Genomic DNA, 24349 nt, shown 5'->3' on the forward strand with positions numbered 1-24349 from the left:
TCACCCCAGCTTCCGACGGCCGCGAGCTGCCCGGGAGGGAGGAAGGGGTGCGGGGGGGTCCCCACTTCCCGTGCACGTGCTGCCCGCACTTGGTCCCCGTGGGCGCCCCGGCTGCACCCCTCGGGGTCCCCCCCCCGGCGGCGGGGGGTCCCCCGCCTCCCCCCCCAGCTCCATCCGAGTCTCCGCATCGCCCCCTAGGCTGGAATTTCTGGGATCCACATGGGGACAGGGATGGGGCAAGGGAAAGGGGTGATGGGGGGCAGAGGAGGCCTAAACTGGTGTGGGTCCCCCCACCACCCACAGGCTCGGCCTCCTGGGGACCCCCCCAGCGCACCCCAGGGTGAGCGCCTGTGCAGCCAGGCCCCACCATGGAGATGCGTCCAGATGGACGGTGGAAATTGCAGCTTAGAGGGGGAAGTGACTCAGGCAAGGTCACGCAGGCCACAGTGGGAGAGTGTGGCTGTGGCCCTGTCTGTCCGTCCGTCCGTCGGTCCGTCTGTCCGTCCATCCGTCCACCCACCCTCTCCCAAGCCCACATGCCATTTATAAAATATTTTGGTGTGAGGCCGGTCATTTTTACAAAATCCTTTGTGCAAAATAAATAAATAAAGGTGAGTGTGAGTGTGTGTGTGTGTGTGTGTGTGTATGTGTGTGTCTGTGTGTTACAAAGGCTTAGCTCCATGAAGAAGAAATCTAGCTCCGCTTCGGGTCGAATGTATTCTGAGGGTTCTTGGACAGGTGACTAAGCACCCCACCTCTCATCGGATGGACACCCCTTGCTGCACCTTCTCTCTTCACCCCCATGCTCTATCACATGCAGTTATCAAAAAAAGAAAAGAAATCTCCCATTACAAATGTCCTGGGCAGTGGTGGCTCATACCTGTCATCCTAGCTACTCAGGAGGCTGTGTTCTGAGAGGATTCTAGTTCAAAGCCAGCCCCAGCAAGAAAGTCTGTGAGACTCTTCTCACCAATTGACCAGGGGGAAAAAAAAAAGCAGGAAGTGGAGCTGTGGCTCAAGTGGTAGAGAGCCAGCCTTGGGTGAAAAGGGTAAGGGACAGCACCCAGGTCTTGAGTTCAAATCCAGTACTACAGGGCTGGGAAGGTGGCTCAGTGGTAGAGTGCTTGCCTTGCATCTATGAGGCCCTGGGTTCGATTCCTCAGCACCACATAAGTAGAAAAAGCCAGAAGTGGTGCTGTGGCTCAAGTGGTAGAGCGCTTGCCTTGAAGAGCTGAGGGACAGCGCCCAGGCCCAGAGTTCAGGCCCATGACCAAAAACAAAAAAAAATCCAGTACTGGGGCACGCATCCATACAACCCCTCTCCCCCTGCCCCAAAGAGATCGATTACCATACTGAACTCTAGGGTCCCCCAGGCCATAGCTCATGGACAGAGAAACAACTTCTGCCTGATAAACCTCTTGGCAACTTTAGGACATGTGCCTGGTGCAGTCACCTGCGGGCTAGCAGCAGAAGTAACTTCGGTCTCCGGATCTGTTCCTAGAGTCTAGCCTCTGCTTTCCTGTGCGCATGGCAGACTAGGGGGGGGGAAGAGGTGGGGAGACCCAGCCACCCCCATTAGAGGGGCTCCAGGTGGAGGAAAAGATGGCAGGTGGTCTCTGAGCCTCAAATCATGTTGAGCAGAGGCTCCTTTGCCCATCCTTCTGTGTGTGTGTGTGTGTGTGTGTGTGTGTGTGTGTGTGTGTGTGTGTGTGTGTGTGTGTGTGTGTGTGTGTGTGTGTGTGTGTGTGTGTGTGTGTGTGTGTGTGTGCTGGTTGGGGCTTGAACTCAGGGCCTGGAGCTCTGTACTTTAGCCTTTTCACTCAAGGCTGGCACTCTGCCACTGGAGCCAATCACAGCTTCACAGTTCAAACATTGCCTGATTCATTGGAGCTCAGAGTCTGAGGGAACTTTCCTGCCCAGACTGGTTTCGAACCTCCATCCCCAGATCCTCAGCTTCCTGAGCAGCTAGGATGACAGGTGTGAGCCATTGGTACCCAGCCTGTTTATTCATATTCTTCATGAAGCAAGGCTTATGCTGGGCTGGGAAGATGGCTCAGTGGTAGAGTGCTCGCCTAGCGTGCATGAAGCCCTGGGTTCGATTCCTCAGTACCACAGACACAGAAAAAGGCAGAAGTGATGCTGTGGCTCAAGTGGTAGAGTACTAGCCTTGAGCAAAAGAAGCTCAGGAACAGTGCCCAGGCCCTGAGTTCAAGCCCCAGGACTGGCCAAAAAAGAAATGCTTGTGCTATTCTAGTTAACATGAATTAGTTAATTAATTAATTAAGGTCATTCTGCTCAGCCTTGGACCCGGGAAAGAGTCAGACATGGTCAGGCAACTGCTCGGGGCTGGAGATACACACAGTATGCATAGGTCTTGTCACTGTGGATGGAATTCCCTGGGCTGGGTGCTGGGTTCGAGGCTAGGCACATATGCCTAGTGTAAGTGTAGATCCTGCGTGGCTGGGCACGTGTATTGAGTGTGAGGAAGGGCTGTGTATCATCCCTCGATCGCATTGTTACTGATTTCTTAGACACTGCTGTTTATTGAATCTCCTCACACACTGGTTGGGGGGGGGGTGAATAATTTCTTTCTTGTCTAGTCTGGATTTTTTTGAAAGCCGGTTCAGAAAGCTCTTCCCACAGCCCCCCCTCCCCACCCTCCCCGCCCCCCACCCCGGCCCCGCCCCCCCTACCCAGGGTCCTGGCTGTCTCTGTCCACACCACTTCCCTGAGGCCGCCGAGAACAAACCCCCGGCTCCCCAAAGCCTTGATCACATCTTTAGATGCCAGGTCGCCCTTCACAGAGCCTGCGGCCTGGCAGGAGATCAAAGCCCGCATGTGGCGTTCAAAAACGCTGCCTTCGCGCTCCACATGGCTCCGGTCTCTTCCTCTCCTTGTACCTTCGCTCGCCGGAACAGACACATGCGTGGGGGTCCATGCTACAAGACTGGAAATAGGGAGCTGGCATTTTGCAAAAGCACCTGGATCCAATGCCAGCCGCCCCGCCCCACATATGCGCCTCCATTGGCACACCGAGTACCCGCTTCTCCTCCTTAAAGCCCTCCTGTACTTCCTGCTCCCTCTGCCTGGAACATTCCACCAGCCCAGACCTCCACCTGTCAGTTCTCTCTGCTCCAAAACAGGGCCTCCACCACAGTCCCCCTTCCTTCCCATCCCTTGTACGACACTCCTATGCATCTGCTTAGTGTGGGTATCTGCAGGATCGCTGTCTGTCCATCCTTGTGGCCAGCTAGCCATTAATTGTCTTGTCTCCCCAGGTAAGTGTTTCCCTACCTGATCTGTGTCACTGCTGTATATGAAGACTCAAAAGCAAGGCGAAGGGGTGGGGAGAGAGAGGGAGAAGAGATGTGGTGTGTACTCCATAGACAATTAAATCCATCAATTAGATTCATTAAACAAATGCATCAAGGCATGGAATTCTCCTGTCTCGCATCATGAGAATCATCGTCCCCAGCTGGGCACAGTGGCTCACACCTGTCATCCTAGCTACTCAGGAGGCTGAGCTCTGAGGATCACGGTTCAAAGCCAGCCGGGGCAGGAAAGTCCATGAGACTCTGATCTCCAATAAACCACTAGAAAACTGGAAGTGGTGCTGTGGCTCAAGTGGTAGAGCGCTCACCTTGAGCTGAAGAGCTGAGGGACAGCGCCCAGGCCCAGAGTTCAAGCCCCACGACTACCAAAAACAAAACTATAAAAGAATCCTCGTCCCATTTTTCAGGTGACACATCAAGGTTTGAAGACGGGCAAATGTCTTGTGTGTCCGTCCCCCCCCCCAAACCACCACCCTGATCAACCATGCCAATCATCTAGTTGATAAAAGCCTGGATTGAAATCTAAATGTTTGCTTAATTCCAAAGTCCGGTAGAAGCAGTACCTTCCCGGCCCATTCAGGGGACGCTGAATTTATTTATTAACATTTATTAGGTATCCCACCTGACACGTGATTAGGCCAGGGTTTATAATCAGGAAATACTTTTTTTTAAAAAAAGGGAGGGGGAGGGAGTCCCTGTGACTGTTGCTAGGGGAGTCCCTTAGCAACCAAGCACCTCATTTGCATATTGAGCTCTGGGCTGGGGGTGGCTCTGCAGAAACTCCTCTTGCCAGCCACAATACGCAGAGACACCCAGAGCTAAAGACACCCCCAACTCTTGCACGTGATCGAGAAGGTGGCAGGGCGTGTAGGGCGGTGGGAAGGGGGGTGTCGCGTGTTGAACAAGATCTGTGTGGTTTGTAATACTACATGGTCCCCCTCCCTCCCTCCCTCTCCTCCTAAAAGGGAATCTGAAGCCTGGAAGGGGGGAGGGGATGAGCCCAGGGAGAGAGTTGTTCCCTTTTCTCACCCATCAGCACATTCCAGTTCTTTCTTTGGCGCCTCTGCGGCTGTCTGCCGCGCTGATTGGCTAAAAGGCAAAAATTCAAACGGGCAGGTTGGGTTTAATCATTAAGTTGGCCCAGCCAACGGCTTGTCAGCGTTGGCTCAGTGACACCTGAGTCCTGGAGCTCCTGGTGCAGATCGAGTGCCAGCCTCAGCCGTGTGCCCAGCCGGATTCCACGCTGCCTTCTTTGCCAGCTCAGAACAAGCCTTTTATAGGGGGCGGGGTGGGGGTGCAGAACCTTTAGTCAAATGGGGGGGGGCGGCTCTTGGGATATTTATACCATTGTGCTGGGGCCGTACAAAATGATCAATACAGGCAGACAGATCGATCGATCCCAAGCAGCTTGGGAAAAGCATCCATGGCCCCACGCCTGTCCTCCTCGCTCAGGAGGCTGAAGATCTGGAGGATCGTGGTTCAAAGCCAGCCTGGGTAGGAAAGTCCATGAGCCTCTTTATTTCTACTGAACCGCCCCAAAGCCGGAAGTAGTGCTGTGGCTCGAGTAGGGGTAGAAGGCTAACGTTGAGGGGGGAAAAAAGCTCAGGGACTGTGCCCAGGCCTTGAGTTCAAGTCCTAGTATCTCTCCCTCCCCCTGCAAATAGAGCATATCTATTTGTACAGTTATCTGTCAAATGATTTCATAAGCCTTATAAGGACTTGATGTTTCATACATCAACAAGCTCAGACAGGTGAAGGTCAGAAGCATGCTTGGGCTACAGGTAGCGCCCCATTTCTTGATCTGAAGGATCTATGTCAGCACCATTCAAAAAGGGGGTGTAGCCAGGTCCCAGTGACTCCCACCTGTCATCCCAGCTACTCAGGAGGCTGAGATCTGAGGATCACGGTTCAAAGCCAGCCTGGGCAGGAAAGACCATGAGACTCTTTTATCTCCAATAAACCACCAGAAAACCGGAAGTGGCGCTGTGGCTCAAGTGGTAGAGCGCTCGCCTTGAGCTGAAGAGCTGAGGGACAGCGCCCAGGCCCCGAGTTCAAGTCCCACAACTGACCATGCGCTTGTACCTGCCCGGGACACCTCTGGCAGAAGCCCTGTGGCTGCGGCCCTGGACAGGGCCCTGGCTTTGTTGGGCCTGCGCTAACCAGACAACTGCTACCTGAGGGGGTGTCCCTGCACCCCGTTTTCCTCAGCCCTGGGACGGGTCTGTCCAGTGTGCAGGGACAGTGGAGAAGTCCAGGACCAGGAGAAGCTGGGGTCTCTGCTTCACTTCAGATTCTGTCTCTCTGGATTTGGTCTGCTGTGGAACTTAAGGAAGGCTTCCTGGAAGAGGTGATCTCTGGAGGATAGTTCAGTGGGGTGTCTGCCCTGTACCCCTGAGCATCATCTTCTCCTCTGCCCTCCTCTGGGGCTCAGTCCCCGGAGGCCACCCATACCTCGTGGATGGCACGCAAGATCTAAATGGGTCAGTCTAAGTGTGATCAACAGCCAGCTTGCCTCCGAACACAGCGCTTGCTCTCAGAACAGGCCCCAAACGCCAAGCAACGCTGCCAGGAAACAGAGGGGAGATGGGGGGATACCCAGCACCCTGGCCCCCATCTGCATCACCAAAGGGGGTCCTGTGTTCTGCGGTTCCGCTTTCAAATCTCGATCACCAAATACAACTAAAAAAGGGCGGACCAGTGCCTCACCCCTGTAATCCTGGCTCCTCAGGAGGGAGAGGCCCAGAGGACCGAAGCTCAAAGTCAGCCCAGGCAGATCAGTCTGAGGCTTTTTTTTTTTTTAAATCTTCAATTAACCAGCAAGAAAGACTGGGCTGGAGATGTAATTCAAGTGGTAGAGCGCCAGCTTTTGAGCAAGCAAGCTGAGGGAGTTTGAAGCCCTGAGTTCAAGTGCAGGGAATGGAGAAGGGGGGGAGAGAACGAGGGAAGGAAGGAAAGAAAGGGAGAGAGGAAAAAAGGAGGGAAAGAAGGGATGGAGGAAAGAAGGAGGGAAGGGAGGGAGGGAGGAAAAAAGGAGGGGAGGCAGGGAAAATGGAAGAAAGAAAGGGAGGGAGGGAGGGAGAGAAGGAAAGATGGGAGGGAGGGAAGGAAGAGATGGAAGGAAAGAAGGAAGGAAGGAAAAAAGAGGGAGAGAGGGAGGAAGAGTGTGCTGAGAAAGCAAGATTATTGCTTCACAACTATAGCTGCGCAAGCGTGGTATGTGTGTGTGTGTGCACACGTGTGTGTGTTGGTGTGGATTGTGCACTCTCAGCACTGCCCTGTGAGAATTGAGTTGGCAGAAGCTAAGAGAGTTTGACCCAATGCCCAGGAGGGGGCCGCCATGTTTAATTGTTGCTATAGCAACACAGTTCTAGTCCCGCCCCTGATGGTCCCAGTAACACCGACGACATGACTGTCCCAGCCAGTGGCCGAGCCCTAAGGACAGGGGACACTTGGAGGCTCCTTTTCACATGCACAGGTTTCGAGGGGTTCCTGGGGCCACTCCCCCATCACCCTGATTTCTGGGGAGATTTCTGATTTAGTATGTTTGTTTCATGCCAGTATTAGGACTTGAACTCAGAGCCTGGGCGCTGTCCCTAGGCTCAGCTCCACTTCCAGCTTCGTGGTAGTTCATTAGACACAAGAGTTACACAGACTTGTCAGCCCGGGCTGGCTTTGAACCATGAGATCCTCAGATCTCAGCCTCTTGAGGAGCTGGGACAACAGGCGTGAGCCACCACCAGCACCCACGGGCCAGGTTGACCAGATCTCCAGGCCCAGCTCTGAACCAGTCCAGGGGTCACAGCCCTGTACTCAGGACACAGCAGTCCCCAGAAATGGCAGAGAGGAAAATCCGGGGTGCGGGGGTGCAGGTCTTCCTGGAAGAGGCAGACCCAGGAAGGAGAGGATTAAAAAGCTGTTCAAGACAGAGGGATGCCAGATTCAAGAGGCCCCAGACATAGAGTTGTGGGGTTTGGGGGGGGTCAGTGGTGGTGGGGGGACCCATGGACATGGAGATGGAGGGGTTGAGCCAGGCTCTGTTTGTGCAGATGGGTTTCCCACCAAGGTAGTTCAATGCTCAGCCCTTTGGGGACCAAAAGGCTTTCTGTATTTAGTCGTGCTTTCTTTCCAAAGGCTTAAAATAGAATCCCAGCGGCTGGGTCCTGTGGTTTCAAGTTCAAAGCCATGCTGGAGTCCCTCCGGGTGGCCTGCCCCCAAATGACCACGTGCTCCTGCGTGTCCCATGCTAGGGCTTTTTATCAGCTTCACCCACCCAAGATCGCTACCCTCCCCTCCCCAGTGTCACAGGCCTAGAGGCTCAGGCTCAGCGTGGTCAAATCTGGGACTCAGACTCCGAGCCCTGTCCTGTATCCTCATTTCCACCCTGGATCCACTGGCTTAATCCTGCATGGGGGGGAAGGGGGCTTCTTATCAGCCCAAGGAATGACTTGAACTCTCAGCCTCAGTTTCCCCTTCTACCTTGAGCAGCAAAGGTGATGTCCATTCCCACATGACTGTGGGTTTGGATTGTGAATTCACCCAGCAACTAAGCACCCAGCAACCAAGCACCCAGCACCTCCTGCAGAGTGCAGGATTAGATCCTCATTAACAGAAAGGGGGTGTCAGGTGAGATGCCGGTATGTGAGGTTTGAACTCAGGGACTCGTGCTTTTATTTGGCTTTATCATTCCAAGTCTGGGCACTCTACCACTTGAGCCATAGCTCTACTTCCGGCTTTTGGATGGTTTATGGGAAATCAAAGTCTCAAGGATTTTCCTGCCCTGGGCTGGCTTTGAACAGCGATCCTCAGATCTCAGCCAGGACTGAAGAACCAGGATGATAGACATGTGTCATGGATGCCTGGAAGATTCTTTTGCTTTATTTGTGTCCAGTCCTGAGGCTTAAATTCAGGACCTCAAGTCTTGAGGGCTTCTTGGGGGGGGGGTGTTGTTTGTTTAACACGAGGCTAATGCTTTACTACTTGAGCCATCCCTCCATGTCAGCTTTTTTCTCGTTAATTAGAGATCAGCATCTCATGGATTTGTCTGCTCAGGCTGGCTTTGAACCTCGATCCTCAGATCTCATCCTCCTGAGTAGCTAGGATGACAGGCGTGAGCCCCCGGCACCCCACCAGATTCGTTTTTGGTCTCCAAGCACAGGAGAAGGAATGGGGGTGCACTGGCTGTGTCCCCCTCATCTCATTCTAAGGCATGGCAGGGGTGAGACTATCCAGGCTGCTTGTGGAGGTCCCCAGGGGGGACCCCACCCAATATCCCTGGAGGTCTGATCTCCAGCCTTACCATCACCCCTAGGGGAGCAGAGTCCACAGCGCCCACCTTGCAAGATCATGGGGAAACAGAGGGGGAGCACAGGGGGGCGTCACGTGGAGAAATCCGGCGCAGAGGCTGTGGGAGCCAGGATATGGAGACCACTGGGCAGACTTCTGGATGAACTGTCCTCAAAGGAGCCTTACAAACCCCAGTGTCTGCGGGGAGAAATTCCCTACGAAGTTCCTCCAGACTCCTACACACAACTGAGCGACATTGCCCAGGGGACAGATGGGGACACTGAGGCACACTGAGGCCTCTGTCCCCAGCCCCTTCCTTGCTCCTGATCTCCCAGCCTCGAGTCCTTTCGATTCCAGAGCAGGGCCAGGAAGAGAGCCCCCGCCTTACCATGGTTGACAGACCCCCAGGGCACCCCTATTCAGTCTCTGCCTTAACTCCTAGGGACTCTGCCTGGGCCTCCATCCTCTTCTGTGGCAATCAATTAATGAGTGATCGATTGGGGTGTGCGGTGGAGGGTTTCTGCTGCGTAGACTTGGGACACAGCCCCCACAGCTACTTCCGAGGCGATCACAAGCGTTCTAGACCACAGGAAGGCCACTTTGCTGCTTCTGCTCACCCCAGCATGATGGATTGAATTGATGAGCTGGCTGGACATCCCCAACTTCCCACGAGCGCCCCCGCCCCCCAACCTGTCTCCTAAGCAGGCTGTTTGGGAAGGCACGTTTCCATGTGTTTGTCACAGAGCCCGTATGACGACATACCTACGCCATCTGACGTCAGACTGCTGCCTTGAAGGAATCAGGGTTTCAGGTCATCTCCAAACGGCCCCTAACGCAAGATCTCACAGGAATTACAGACCGGATCCCTGACAGGTGTGGGAGGAGGTCCTGGGTTCGAATCTCAGTTCCACCATCTCGAAGCTGTGTGATGCTTTGGCGAGCCTGTTTCCCTCTCTAAGCCTCTGTTTTCTCATGGTACCTCCGTCCTTGATGGGGTCCTGATGGTGAATAAACAGATGTGTGAAAAGTCAGAGGCCAGCAAGGAGTGACCACAACCATTTACTAAGTGAGGAAAATCTGAACTGCTGAGGTAATTGACAGGAGTGTTAGGCGGGCCTTAGGACTGTTGCCCAGATGATTGACAGGACTGAGAGGCGGGTCTTAGGACTGAAACCCAGATGATTGACAAGGCTGAGAGGTGGGCCTCAGGAGTGGAGCCCAGATGATTGACAGGGGGAAAGGCAGGCATTAGGACTTGGAACCCAGATGATTGACAGGGGTGGGAGGCGGGTCTTAGGATTTGGAACCCAGGTGATTGACAGGGGTGGGAGGCGGGTCTTAGGACTTGGAACTCAGATGATTGACAGGGGTTAGAGGCATGCCTTAAAACTGGTATCCAAATGATTGACAGGGGTGGGAGGCGGGCCTTAGGACTGGAGCCCAGATGATTGACAGGGGTGGGAGGCAGGCCCAGGACTGGAGCCCAGATGATTGAAGGTGAGAGGCAGGCCCAGGACTGGAAGCGTCTTCTAGTTGTGTCTCTAGTCCCCAGGACAGATCATCTCACGGCTGGTGGTGGAGATGGCAGCTGGTTATGTGGGAAGCCACTCGGTACAGCAGCCAAGGGCATTTGGGGGCATTTGGGGGTTCAGGTGCGAGTCGAATTCAGACCCTGCTCAGCAGCTGCCTGTGACCTTGGCCGGCCCATCGTGGCTTGGAGCCTGGTGTCCCCCTCTGTGCAATGGGTCCCAGTGATGATAAATAATAGAAAGGCCAGCAGACACTGGTGGCTCACTCCCTAACCTCAGCTACTCAGGAGGCTGAGCTCTGAGGATCGCAGTTCAAAGCCAGCCCAGGCAGGAAAGCCCATGAGACTCTGATCTCCAATAAACCACCAGAAAACCAGAAGTGGCGCTGTGGCTCAAGGGGTAGAGCGCCCGCCTTGAGCTGAAGAGCTGAGGGACAGCGCCCAGGGCCCAGAGTTCAAGCCCCACCACCGACCAAAAACAAAAAAAGACATGGATGGGGAGAAGAGAGCAAGCTGTGTCAGATAGAGACGATCCAGAATCATCCCCGGGGCTTCAGAGCTGCACACAGTAGGACTTTAGCAGACCTACTGTGTGCTGGGCCCCCGCCGCTGTTTGTCTTGTTGTTGTTGTTGTTGTCTTATTATTGTTGTTGTTTACTGTGCCTGGGGCAGCCGTGGCGTCTTCCGCTCTCACCCTTGACCTTCCATGCCAGCACCAACACTTCCTGGCTGTGTGGCAGCTTTCCTGCCATCTCAGAACTGCTATTATGGGTTCAAGCCCCCACCCCTCAAAAAACAGCAGTGACCAGGCACCTGCTTTGCTTTCTATCCATCCCCAAGGGCCCCCCCCCAAAGTAGAGTTTGTTCACAGTTCCAAACAAGATGGCCAGGGTCTACCCACCCCACCCCCAACCACAGTCTTCCTTCCAGAATCTTCCTTGCTTGGAAACTAGCTTCTACTACTACTTGAATTTACCTACCTCTCCAGTTGCCAGAAATCACCCAGTCCTGAGTACTGGGGGGAATGTGGGGGCAAAAGTTCTTCTGCTTTGGAGCAAAAGCAGCCCCCCCACACACATACCCCTGTTCTACACCCTGTAAGAAGGGATCCAGGGGTCTAAGATTCCCCAAAATTCCCTCCTCTGAGACAAAAGTGTGAAACAGGCCTGGGAAGGTGGCTCAGGGGTAGAGTGCTTGCCTAGCATGCATGAAGCCCCAGGTTCGATTCCTCAGTACCACAGACACAGAAAAAGCCCAAAGTGGAGCTATGGTTCCAGTGGTAGAGCGCTAGCCTTGAGTAAAAGCAGCTCAGGGACAGAGCCCAAGCCCTGAGTTCAAACCCCAGGACTGGCATACACACACACACACACACACTCCTGAGTGCCAGACCTGGAGTTCGAATGCCATTTTTCAGAGGGGTGAATCTCAGCTCCAAACCCTTCGGCCATCTCCCGAGCCTGCTAGAGGACTTTAACCCCCGCCCCTACGTAGCCCTTAAGACCCTTGGTAATGCAACCCCTGCCCCCATCAGGGGCCTAAAAGCTGCAGCTCCCTGCGTTCCCTCCCCCTGCCAGCAGAGGGCGACCTCCCATCCCCATGCACTCGAGGGGGTTGTTTGCAACGCAAAGGGGAACATGCACGCAGGACACACTGAAACACACCCAAGACCACCAGACACACTCTACATGTGTAATGCACCCCACACACACACACACACACACACACACTGTGTTATCGCCTCTGTCTCTGGAAGCAGAAGTTCCCCACTCAGAGTCTACAATTCAAGGATAGTGGAGTTAAGGATCCTGGACACCCCAAAATGGAGCGCAAAGCTTTGCGCATGGAGCCCGTGTGTCTGTGTTCTGCCTTAGCGCCCTGAGCAAGCTATTCCTGCACCCCCACCTTGACCCAAAGTCCCGCTGTCTGGGGAAAGCCAAGGTCCTCACTCATCCAAGAAGCCAACCCTAGAGGGTGATCCCAGAGTCTAAACCCCACCCCCACCCCAGCAGTGAAATTCTAGGCCTCAAGCACACCCAGAACTCTGCCAGACGCCAGCAGGTGGTAGCCTGTGGCTATTGGGGGGAGGGGCGGGGGAGAGAGGCCAGACCCTTCCCCCCACAGGCTGCAGACCAGAGCCACGCGCCATGGTTGGTGGCCCTGCACACCTGGCAGGAAATGTCACTTTTTCCAGCCCTTTTCAGATCAAAGGAAGAGATGGGGGGGGCACAGTACCCATCTGTTAGAATGGCTTAAAAATAGGTCTCTGTCCTTGGATACAGAGGAAAAGCTGCTGGCAGAAGCCAGGGTCACTGGCACACCTCTCTCCCCGCAGTAAATCTCCCCACCCACCCCCATCCCCACCCCCACAGGCATGGGGCTTGAACTCTGGGCCTGGGCGCTGTCCCTCAGCTCTTCAGCTCAAGGCGAGCGCTCTACCACTTGAGCCACAGTGCCACTTCCGGTTTTCCGGTGTTTCCTTGGAGATCAGAGTCTCACCGACTTTTCTGCCTGAGCTGACTTTGAACCTCGATCCTCAGATCTCAGCCTCCTGAGTAGCTAGGATGACAGGCCGGAACCACTGGCTGATCTTTGATCTTCCAGCATCTTCCACCAAGACTCTAGCCCACAGCTGGGAGAAATAATCGCTTATCCACCACCACCACCCCCAACCCTGACTTCCTGAAGGAAATCAAATCATCCTATGGAGATTAAACAAGTATGTCAATTTCACCACAGTTCCCAGAGCCAATTTTGCAGGAAACTTCCCCTTAGAGTAAGCAGGTATCTGTCTACACCCCACCCACCATGCACCCACAATCTGGGTAAGGAGACCAACAGAGAGAGCTAGGGGTGCCACCTTTAACCAGAAGGGAAGATACAAGTCATGATGCAGACGCCTGGAATCCCAGCGACTCGGGAGGCTGAGATCTGAGGATCCTCATTTGGAGCCATTCCAGGCAGGAACATCTCTTGAGACTCTTCTCTCCAACAGACCACCAAAAAAAAAGCCAGAAGTAGGAGTATGGTTCAAGTGGTAGAACATCAGCCTTGAGCCAGAATAAATTAAAAAGCTAAGAGACAGCACTCAGGCTCTGAGTTCAAGTATCAGCACACACACACACACACACACACACAAAATGGTAATTATGTGGTACTTTGGAGCTGAGGCTTTGATCTCTGGGCCTTTTAATGTTTCCTGGTAGCCTTGCTAGAGGCAGGGACCTTGGTCTATGGGCACCTTGTTCCAAGGTGACACTGCAGACACACCAGCCTCCACCCACCGCCCCAGCCGCTTCTGCCCACAGCTTGGACATAAGAGTCCACTTAGGGGGTTCTTGCCTTCTGGAATTCCTCTCTAGCAGGGTCCATGCCAGCCCCTGTGTGCCCGCTGTGGTGGACCTGAGGTTCCCCCCCGCCCCCCAGAGATTGGGCTGTGTCTGATGTGTAGAAAAGACCAGAGAATCAGATGCTGGTGGCTCCCGCCTGTCATCCTAGCTACTCAGGAGGCTGAGATCTGAGGATCATGGTTCAAAGCCAGCCCAGGCAGGAAAGTCCATGAGACTCTTGTCTCCAATAAACTACTCCGAAAAAGCCAGAAGTGGCGCTGTGGCTCAAGTGGTAGAGTGCTCGCCTTCAGCTGAAGAGCTGAGGGACAGCGCCCAGGCCCAGAGTTCAAGCCCCACGACTGACAAAAGAAAAGAAATCCAGCTCACCCTGGCTTAGAAGCCAGAATCTCCCTGAGCTGCAAAGTCTAAACCTGGCTGGCTGGACCAGCATTTACACACTTAATTTTTGCTCAGCGATCGGATGTTTGTTAAGTGACTAAATGATTGAGGTCCCCGGAGGTCTTTTTCCACTGTGGAAACCTGGCTTGTTCTTTATTTATTTTCTTTAGTACCAATCCTGGTGGAGGCTTGAAAGCAAGGCCTGGGGCACTGTCCCTAAGCGTTTGTGCTCAAGGCTGGCACTCTACTACTGGAGCCACAACTCCACTTCCGGCTTTTTGGTGCTTCTTTGAGGATAAAGTCTCACAGCTTTCCCACCCCAGGGTTGGCTTTGAACCCAGATCCTCAGATCTCAGCCTCCTGAGAAGCTAGGATGCCAGGCGTGAGCCGCCAGCACCCGGCGGGGCTGTGATCTTTGAGATGCTTTGTGTCTTGTGGGTCAACGTCTTCTGGGGTTATTATTATTATTAGGTTTTCTGAACTTCACGCGTTGTGCAAGGGGTTACAATTTACCCTCCAAGGGCCCAGAGCATCTCTGGGCCCCTCCACCCATACATTACCTTCCTCAGAGATGGAAAAGCCCTCTTAAAGGTTCCTGGGAGGAGAGGGCGTGGCTTGCCTGAAGGGGTGTGGCTTGTGTGCCGGGGGCGTGGCTCTGTCTGAGGTGTGGTTTGTTTTCTGGAGGCAGAGCTTGCCTGTCGGGGCGTGGTTTGCCGGGGCGTGGCTTGTCTTCTGTGGGTGTGGCTTTTCTGTGGGGGCGTGGCTTGTCCATCTGAGTGGTTGGTCTTCTGGGGGTGTGGCTTGTCTAGCGGGCATGGCTTGTCTCCCGGGGGCGTGGCTTGTCTCGGAGTGGTTTGTCTTCTGGGGCGTGGCTTGTCTCCCAGGGGTGTGGCTTGTCTGTCGGGCGTGGCTTGTCTCCCGGGGGCGTGGCTTGCCTCTGAGTGGTTTGTCTTCTGGGGCGTGGCTTGTCTCCCAGGGGTGTGGCTTGTCTGTCGGGCGTGGCTTGTCTGAGTGGTTTGCCTTCCGGGGGCGTGGCTTGTCTCCCAGGGGTGTGGCCTGTCTCGGAGTGGCTTGTCTCCCGGGGGCGTGGCTTGTCTGAGTGGTTTGTCTTCCGGGGATGTGGCTTGTCGGGCGTGGTTTGTCTCCCGGGGGCGTGGCTTATCTCTGAGTGGTTTGTCTTCCGGGGGTGTGGCTTGTCGGGCGTGGCTTGTCTCCCGGGGGCGTGGCTTGTCTCCCAGGGGTGTGGCCTGTCTCGGAGTGGCTTGTCTCCCGGGGGCGTGGCTTGTCTCTTAGTGGTTTGCCTTCCGGGGGCGTGGCTTGCATGCCCAGACGGAACTCCTGCGCGGCTCTGGGTTTACCCAGCCCGTCCCCTCCATCCCTGCCGTGCCCAGGGCCCCCAGGGCCTGTCACAGGAAGGGTGACCCCCCCCACAGTGGCCCCCATTCCCTGCAGGGAAGGGGAGGCGTCTGTCATTCCCATGGGGTGCTTGACACACGTACACACCCCATCCTGGGGTGGCTTGCCATGACAATGGGCTCAGGTGCTCTAGCAGCCCGGATGTGGGCAGTGAGCCCCCCACCCCCCGCCGCACCTCCCCCGAACTGCACCCCGGGATGGGCAGGGGTGAGGAGGGGGGCTCGCGACCAGGAGGCGCCCCTCCTGGGTGGCCGGGATTACAGGCGTGAGCTCCACGCCCTCCCCCTCCGTGACACCGTGCGGGTCCAGTTACGTGTGATCAAGTCACTTTATTCCGTTTGTGTCACTGTTTTTTGTGAATTTTTGCTTGTTGGGCTAAAGGTGATGTACAGCGGGGTTTCCATGACACAGGCCAGGGAACCAGCGCGTTTCTTTTTGGACAGTGTCTCCCCTCTCCTCCCTCTCTCCCAGCTAAGTCCACTGCTCCGACCTTTCCATAGACATGAACCCCGGTGGGGGGGAAGGTTCTGGAAAAGTCATCTGGTGCCCAAGACCTGTGTTTCCAGGTGGGGCAGGGGAGGGGAGTCCCAGAGGCCTGGCCTGGCCTTGTTTTGGACCCTCAGCAAATAACAGCACCAGATTGTTAGTGACCAGTTACACTGTGTGATGCTATTTAAGCGTTTTGTCCACGTGATCACCTGGCACTGGACTGGCCAGGGAACCAAACCTACCACCCCCAACCAGCAAGAGCCACAAAACAGGGTCCCCTGGCTCATCTGAGAGACCCCCCCCCAAGAGAAAGCATGACCCAGGGCTGGGAAGGTGGCTCAGTGGTAGTTCGCGTGCATGAAGCCCTGGGTTCGAATCTTCAGTGCCACATACACAGAAAAAGGCAGAAGTGGCGCTGTGGCTCAAGTGGTAGAGTGCTAGCCTTGAGCAAAAGAAGCTCAGGGACAGAAGAAGCTCAGGGACAGAGTCCAGGCCCTGAGTTCAAACCCCAGGACTGGCCAAAAAAGGAAGGGAGGGAAGGAGGAAGGGAGGGAAAAGGGAAGCAAGCATTGACCCAGAGAACAGCAGCCACACACCCCTCCGCCAACACCCTCCTCCCCAAGAATCCAGGGGTCCTTGTTGACCTAGAAGGAAGCTTCTAGATGTGAAGAGCTCCAATGGAGATGCAGAAGTCATGGGAACCTCAGGACAGCGTTGATAAGCTCACTAGTGCTGGCTATGGAGAGAGGAACAGCTTCAGTGCGCACGCATGGCATTCACACACACGTATACCAAGCGAAGCCTCAGTTAGCTCAACCTGAGACATGGGTACGCAGAGTGGTTTGTGACAAGGAGATGGGGGGGGGATCTGCCCCTTCGCTGTAGCATGGAAGCTTCCACAGGTTATCCTTGATAAACTGGTTTCTGATTAAGATGGCATTTTCAGTAAGAAGAAGAATTGCGAGGCAGGCACTGGTGGCTCACCCCTGTAATTCTAGCTGCTCGGGAGGCTGAGATAGGAGGATTGCGGTTTGAAGCCAGGCTCAGCAAACGAATCTGAGATGTGTGTGTGTGTGTGTGTGTGTGCGTGCGTGTGCATGCGCACCGGCCCTGAGGCTTCAAATCCAGACCTCAGGACATGGTTCCTTAGCTTCTTCACTCAAAGCTGGAGCTCTCCCACTTGAGCCACACCTCCACTTTGGTCTCAAGTTTGCTGGTTCATTGGAGATACGAATCTCACGGACTTTCCTGTCCAGGCTGTCTTCGACCTGGGGTCCCCAGATCTCAGCCTCTTGAGTAGCTGGGATGACAGACCTGAGCCATCCAGTGCCTGGCTTGACTCTGATGTCCAATTAATTAGCAAAAATTTAAAAGGCCTGGAGTGGAGCCGTGGCCCAAGTGGTAGAGCACCAGCCGAAGAGCACAAAGTGACCGTAAGAGAAAAGCTGGTGTGTGGATGCTGGATTGTTTCTTGGGGTGGGGGGGACCCCTCCTCTGACCCCTCACTGTCGTCTCTCCACAGACTCCAGCCCCCCGACGCGCCTCCTGACCCCCCGTCCATGCTGCGGCCCTGGCTTCGAGCAGCAGCCGCAGCGGCACCCGGTGCTGGGCGAAGCCCCGCGCTTCCACGCGCAGGCCAAGGGCAAGAACGTGCGCCTGGACGGCCACTCGCGGCGAGCCACGCGGCGCAACAGCTTCTGCAACGGGGTGACGTTCACGCAGCGGCCGATCCGGCTGTACGAGCAGGTGCGGCTGCGCCTGGTGGCCGTGCGGCCCGGCTGGAGCGGCGCGCTGCGCTTCGGCTTCACGGCGCACGACCCCTCGCTCATGAGCGCGCAGGACATCCCCAAGTACGCCTGCCCGGACCTGGTCACCCGGCCCGGCTACTGGGCCAAGGCGCTGCCCGAGAGCCTGGCGCTGCGCGACACGGTGCTGGCCTACTGGGCCGACCGGCACGGCCGCGTCTTCTACCGCGTCAACGACGGCGAGCCGGTGCTCTTCCACTGCGGCGTGGCCGTGGGCGGCCCGCTCTGGGCGCTCATCGACGTCTACGGCATCACCGACGAGGTGCAGCTGCTCGGTAGGCCGCGGCCCTGCGCCCCGGGGAGCGATCGGGGGCCTGTGCGCGTCCGGATCGGGTCCCATCCACCCCGGGGAGGGGCTCCGGGGGCGATCGGGGGCCTGTGCGCGTCCGGATCGGGTCCCATCCACCCCGGGGAGGGGCTCCGGGGGCGATCGGGGGCCTGTGCGCGTCCAGATCGGGTCCCATTCGCCCTGGGGAGGGGCAGATCGGGCCCTGTGCACTGGGTTGGAAGTGAGGGTGCAGATTAGGTCCTGTGCGCCTCGGGGAGGGGCAGATCGGATCCCATCAGCCCCGGGGAGGGGCAGATCGGGCCCTGTGCGCCCTGGAGACCGGCACAGAGGGTGATGGAGTCGTGTGCATCCTGGGGAGGGGCAGATCGGGCACTGTGCACCGGGTTGGGAGGAAGGGGGGGTGCAGATTAGGTCCTGTGCACCAGGGAAGGGGCAGATCGGATCCCATCCGCCCCGGGGAAGGGCAGATCAGGCCCTGTGCGCCCTGGAGACAGGCACATAGGGTGATGGAGTCGTGTACATCCTGGGGAGGGGCAGATCAGGCACTGTGTGCCCCAGGGAGGGGCAGATCGAGTCCTGTGCGCCCCGGGAGGGGGCAGATCGGGTGGCATGGGTCCCCAGGAGGGGGCAGATCGGGTCCCCTGCGCCCCAGGGAGGGGAAGATCGGGTCTTGCGTGCGCCACCACCGCCGCGGGGAGGGGCACACTGGGCCGATCGGGAAGGGACAGATGGGGTCCCTGTGCGCCCTGGAGATGGGGGAATGGGGCCAACCTCCGATCTCAACCTCCTGCATAACTAAGATCGTACAGGCACGACGGGCATGCAGCACGGGCCGGTCTCATCTTGGGCCATAAGCTGGTTGTACCTGTCACTGAACTTCGTGCAAGGAGAATCCTGCCATGGGTGTGCGCACCTGTGCATGGCGCACCTCCGCTTAACCGTGGTGAGACTCATCCATGCACTTGCTGTGTCTTTTTCGGTAGTTTGTTCCTTTTTCGTTGCTGAGTAATATTCCATCATGGACTCCATGGTTTGTGTTTGTGAATGTTTGGACTATTTCTGATTTCTTGGCTCTGGATCTTGAGGGAAAAGCCTGGCTTGGGCTCCTTGCCCTTCGGCCCTGAGAGAAGATTCCCAGAGCCAAGCTCTCTTTGCCCCCATTGTCCCCCAAAGAAAAATTTCCTCATGGCTCAGCGCCATTGAGGGCTTGGGAGACACCAAGACCTTTCTCTAGAGACCTGGCTTTTCACTTGCCAATTGCTGTGTGGTTTTAGCCAGGTGACAGAACCTCTCGGTGCCTTCGATTTATTTTTTTTTTTCATCTATAAAATGAGTTCACCCTAGCTCCCATCACAGGGTTTGTGGCAGGGTTAAAAGAGGCTATGTATAAAATGGGGGGCCACACAGGGCCGAGCACATTGAAAAATAGCTAATAGGTGTGTGGATCCTAGGCTCATGCAGGTCAGACTGTGCAGATTGGACGCTCCAAGATGGAGGGTTTCTTGGACATTGTGTGTGTATGTGTGCACACACATGCATGCACACGCTCACGCCCTGTGCCAGTCCTGGTCTTTAGGGCCAGGGCACTGTCCCTTCACTTTTTCACTCAAGACTAGTAGCACTCTTATTTGAGCCACAGCTCTACTTCCACTTTTTGCTGGTTCATTGGAGATACCTGGCTCATGATCTTTTTTTGGGGGGGGTACCAGTCCTGGGGCTTGAACTCAGGGCCTCGACGCTGTCCCTGAGCTTCTTTTGCTCAAGGCTAGCGCTCTACCACTTGAGCCACAGTGCCACTTTTGGCCTCTTTTCGCTAATTTGTTGGCCCAGCACTGGTGGCTACTCAGGAAGTTGAGATCACGGTTGAAAGCCAGCCCAGGCAGCAAAGTCTATGAGACTCTCCAATAAACTACTCAGAAGAAGTCAGCAGTGGTGCTGTGGCTCAAGTGGTAGAGCACTCGCCTTGAGCTGAAGGGCTGAGGGACAGCGCCCAGGCCCTGAGTTCAAACCCCAGGACCAGAAAAGAAAAAAAAAAAAAGTCTCATGAACTTTCCTTCCCGGGCTGTGATCCTCAGATCTCAGCTTCCTGAGTAGCTAGGATGGCAGCTGTGAAACCCAACTCACGGACTTTTCTTCCTAGAGTGGCTTCAAACCTGGAGTCACCCTTTCCCCACACACATATTTTACAGTCAGAATAATAAACTTATTTTCGGAAAGCTATGAGAAGTTCCTGACATGTAACTGGAATTCGATAATGTTTCCTTCACGGGGAAAAGCAAGTTGACTTTGGTTACATCAGAGTAGAAGGATGAGGGGCGATTTTTCTTTCTGCTGCTCCTCCCAAGATAAGGATTTGGAAACAAATGGGATGGAGAGGTTATAATAAAATAAGAGGAGGAGAGCGGGTGTGGCTCAGCAGTAGAGCACCTGCTGAATAGACAGCACGCATGGAGTTCCATTGCTAGGAAGAAGAGAAGGATAGAAGGAGAAAAGAAAGAGAAGGGAGGGAGGGAGGAGGAGAGGAAGCAAAGAAGGCATCGTGTGTGGTGAGCTGAATTTCAGGGAGCAACTGCTGAGCAGCTGTCCAAACCCCCCCCCATACACACACACCCCGCTGCTTGGCTGCTGACTTCATGGGCTGGCTCCTGGGCCATACTGTGCCCTGGGAGTGAGGGACAGGTCACCATCTGCTCCAGCCTCACGTCCCGCCAGCATGACCCACCCAGAAACATGGCCGCTTCCCCCCAAGGCTCAGGACCAGTAGCCTTCCAGCCAACCTAAGCCCGAACCTGGAATGGAAAACTCGATGTGGGTATCCACTGGGGAGTGGGTGCCAGACAGGCAGAAAACACAGCCCTCCAAGGGCCTGGCCCGGTGCTGTTTATCCAACTGGGAAACCACTTTGGGCATGGGGCACGGGGGGGGGGGACACCCCGGGTTTCAACTCAAGGCCTTGCACTTGTTAAACGGATGCTCCACCACTTGAGTCAAGCCTCCTAGTCTTATTTTTTTATGTGTCTCTCGTGGGGCTTGATCTCAGCTGGGCGCTGTAGCTCAGCTCTTCAGCTCAAGGAGGGTGCTCTACCACTTGAGCCACAGCGCCACCTCCGGTTTTCTGGTGGTTCATTGAAGATCAGAGGCTCATAGTCTTTTCTGCCCAGGCTGGCTTTGAACCACGATCCTCAGATCTCAGCCTCCTGAGTAGCTAACATGACAGGCGTGAGCCACCGGCACCTGGCTTTTTTTTCTTATATTTCAAATAGCATTTTGAATTTTTTTGCCAAGGACCAGCCTCCATTGTGACACCCCCTGCCCCCCCCAAGCTATGCTGCCCACCTGGCTAGGACCACAGGCCTGTGCCACAATACCCACCTTCACCATTGAGATGTAGTCTCCCTAACTTTGGTGCTGGTACTGTGAACCCCTGATCTTCACTTACAGGAGTAAACAACCTCTCCTGGCCTCAGATAACTAATTTTTTTTGGGGGGGACACAGTATCGTCAGGTGCCGGCTGGCCATGAGGGGGAACAGCCTGGCCCCCATAACAGTGGCTCTAGAACTGGTAATAAAGCTCTGCGCACACAGCTTGGCCCCCGTGCCTGACACCAGGCAGCAGGCAAGGCCAGAGATGGGCGCAGGGGCTTGCGGGCTCACCCTGATGCCCAGCAGCTTAGGGGTGCCTCTGTGGGGGACCTGTGTGCACCCATCAACCTGGGGTGAGACCTCCTCTCCCTAGCCACCAGCCTGTCGTACCAAGAGCTCCTGAAGACCTACTCTGTGCCTGATGCCAAGCGGCCCCATTTGTTCTGCCCGAATTGATTCCTTTTTACGCTCAGTGCTAAGCCTGAGCCACAGCTCTACTTCCTGCTTCTTATCGTTTGCTAGTTAATTGGAGATAAAGAGTCTGACGGACTTTCCTGGTCCAGGCTGGCTTTGAACCGGGATCCTCAGTGCCATGCGCTGGGCAATGTGTGTGGAGTATGGTGGAGCCCCCCCCCCCCCGCACCGCCGGGCCAACGCCCCAGGGCTTGGTCTGGCAGGACAACTTTGGGTGGAGAGGCGCTGGGAAAGTTCACTACACCAAGAGGCTCCCACAAACACAGCTCGAAAACTTCTGCAGAAAAGTGAGATTTGTTTTTTTTTTCTGATCTCAGAACCAGTATACATCTAACAGAAGAAAAAAAAAAAAAAAACAAGAACATCAGAAATCTAGAAGTTTCTCCTCAACAACCAGCTACTTTCAATTTTTTCTTTTTTGTCAGTTGTGGGGCTTGAACTCTGGGCCTGGGCGCTGTCCCTCAGCTCTTCAGCCCAAGGTGGGCGCTCTACCATTTTGAGCCACAGCGCCACTTCCAGTTTTCTGGTGGTTCATTGGAGATCAGAGGCTTACAGGACTTTCCTGCCCAGGCTGGCTTTGAACTGCAATCCTCAGATCTCAGCCTCCTGAGTAGTTAGGCTGACAGACATGAGCCACAGGTGCCCAGCTCAAATTATCTATTTCTTTCTAGTATTTTCCTATGCATCAGTTTCCCACAAACAAGAACCTCACTTATAAATTTTGTACTTGGTTCTAACCTGCCCTAGCCCTGTGCGAGTATGCCAGAGCTCAGGCCTTTTCTAGTTTTCCCCACTTTGAGAAGCTGTAACCCCAATCTAAGTGGACATCTAAGAGGCATACAGGGTTTGAATAAGCGTGTTTTTTGTTGTTTTTGTTTTGACTTGAACTCAGGGCCTGTGCACTGTCCTTAGCTTTTTTGCTCAAGGCTAGCCCTCTACCACTTGAGCCACGGCTCCACTTTGGGCTTTTTGGTGGTTCTAGGGAGAAAACGAGACTCATGGACTTTTCTGCCCCAGGCTAGTTTTGAACCTCCATCCTCAGATCTCAGCCTCCTGAGTAACTAGCATTGCAGCCATGAGCCACCAGTGCCCAGCTAAACCTATCCATTATTATGAGTTCAGTGTATATTTAGAAAACTAAAGAGGAAGAATTTTCCCATGATACAAACTACAGATTAGTAATATGTAACAAAGCGCTGGCTAGAGAGATCAGCATGAAAAATTGGAGAAACATGTTTTCTTAGGTATTGATCATGCTTAACAAGAATATGTTTTATCACTAGAAACCCTTCCAAATATTTTGAATGACTGTTTTCCTGATAAGTTTGTTATGCAGTGTGGCCCTCAGGGTTTTCTAGAAACTTCTCCCATTAATGTATCCAGTGCAGTGTTACTGCTGAAGGCTGATTGGCCTGCCTCTCCTGAACCCTGAGCACAGGGTAAGGTGCAAATGCTGTCCCCCCCCCCCCAGGGACTCAGTCTAGTTAGGGAGACAGAAAAGAAATAACCCACTAAAGTGGAGATCTGCACTATCAAACTAACAAATACTTTGCTCTGTGCGTGTGTGTGTGTGTGTGTGTGTGTGTGTGTGTGTGTGTCCGCCCTGGGGCGTGAACTCACAACCTCGGCTGCAGTCACTGAGCTTTTGGGCTCAAGGCTAGTGCTCTACCACTTTCAGCCACAGTGCCCACTTCTGGTTTTCTAGTGGTTAACTAGAAATAAAGACTCTCAGACTTTCTTGCCAGCCCTGGCTTCAAATTGAGATCTTCCTACCTCAGACTCCTGAGCAGACAGGATGATGGGTGAGCCACACTGGCCCCCAGCCTGACCAAAAAACAAAACGAGACAAAAACACCACAATCGTGTCAAGAACATTTTACACCATACGGTGGCCTGTCATCCTAGCCACTCAGGGGACTGAATATCCAGGTTCAAATCCCAGCCTGGATTTGAGTCTGTGAAATTTGTATCCCCAATTAACCAACAAAAGTTGGGGGTGGAGGAGTGGCCCAAGTGTTGAGCACCAGCCTTAGGCCGTCAAATGCTCATCAAAAGCGTGAGGCCCTGAGTTCCAGCCCCAGGTCCAGCACTGCACAAGAAGTGCAGGAAGGGGGGATGGGGGGGGCAGGAGGTGAAGGGGGGGGAGTGTCACAGCACCGGAAGTGCAGTGCAGGAGGGGGACCGGGAGGCAGGGGTCACTGCACCAGAAGGGCAGGGGAAGGGGAGGGGGGAGACTGAGAAGTGGGGTCATTGCACTAGAAGTGCAGGGGTGGCGGGGAACCCAGAGGTGGGGGGGAGGGGAGATCACTGCACCGGAAGTGCAGGAAGGTGGGCACCACTGCAGGGGGGGGTCACTGTACCGGAAGTGCGTGGGAACCCAGAGGTGGGAGGTCACTGCGCCAGAAGTGCAGGGAGGTGGGAACCAGTGCACCCCACCGCAGGGTGGGGGGGTCACTGCGCCAGAAGTGCAGGGAGGTGGGAACCAGTGCACCCCACCGCAGGGTGGGGGGGGTCACCACACGGGAAGTGTGGGGAGGTGGGAACCATTGCAGGGTGGGGGGGGGTCACTGTACCGGAAGTGCATGGGAACCCAGAGGTGGGGGTCAGTACACCGGAAGTGTGGGGAGGTGGGAACCACTGCAGG

General features: G+C 55.1%; 1 protein-coding gene across 1 annotated transcript in view; it reads left to right on the plus strand.

Annotated features, from left to right (window-relative positions):
• Nucleotides 1-24349, plus strand: part of Neurl1b (neuralized E3 ubiquitin protein ligase 1B) — a 100928-nt gene that overhangs the window by 67892 nt on the left and 8687 nt on the right. The window contains exon 2 of the mRNA XM_013015966.1: nucleotides 17296-17853. Coding sequence (XP_012871420.1) covers nucleotides 17296-17853 — 558 coding nt within the window. The remainder of the gene's footprint in view (nucleotides 1-17295; nucleotides 17854-24349) is intronic.

This window comes from Dipodomys ordii, unplaced genomic scaffold (genome assembly GCF_000151885.1).
Source record: "Dipodomys ordii isolate 6190 unplaced genomic scaffold, Dord_2.0 Scaffold29, whole genome shotgun sequence".
Taxonomy (NCBI): domain Eukaryota; kingdom Metazoa; phylum Chordata; class Mammalia; order Rodentia; family Heteromyidae; genus Dipodomys; species Dipodomys ordii.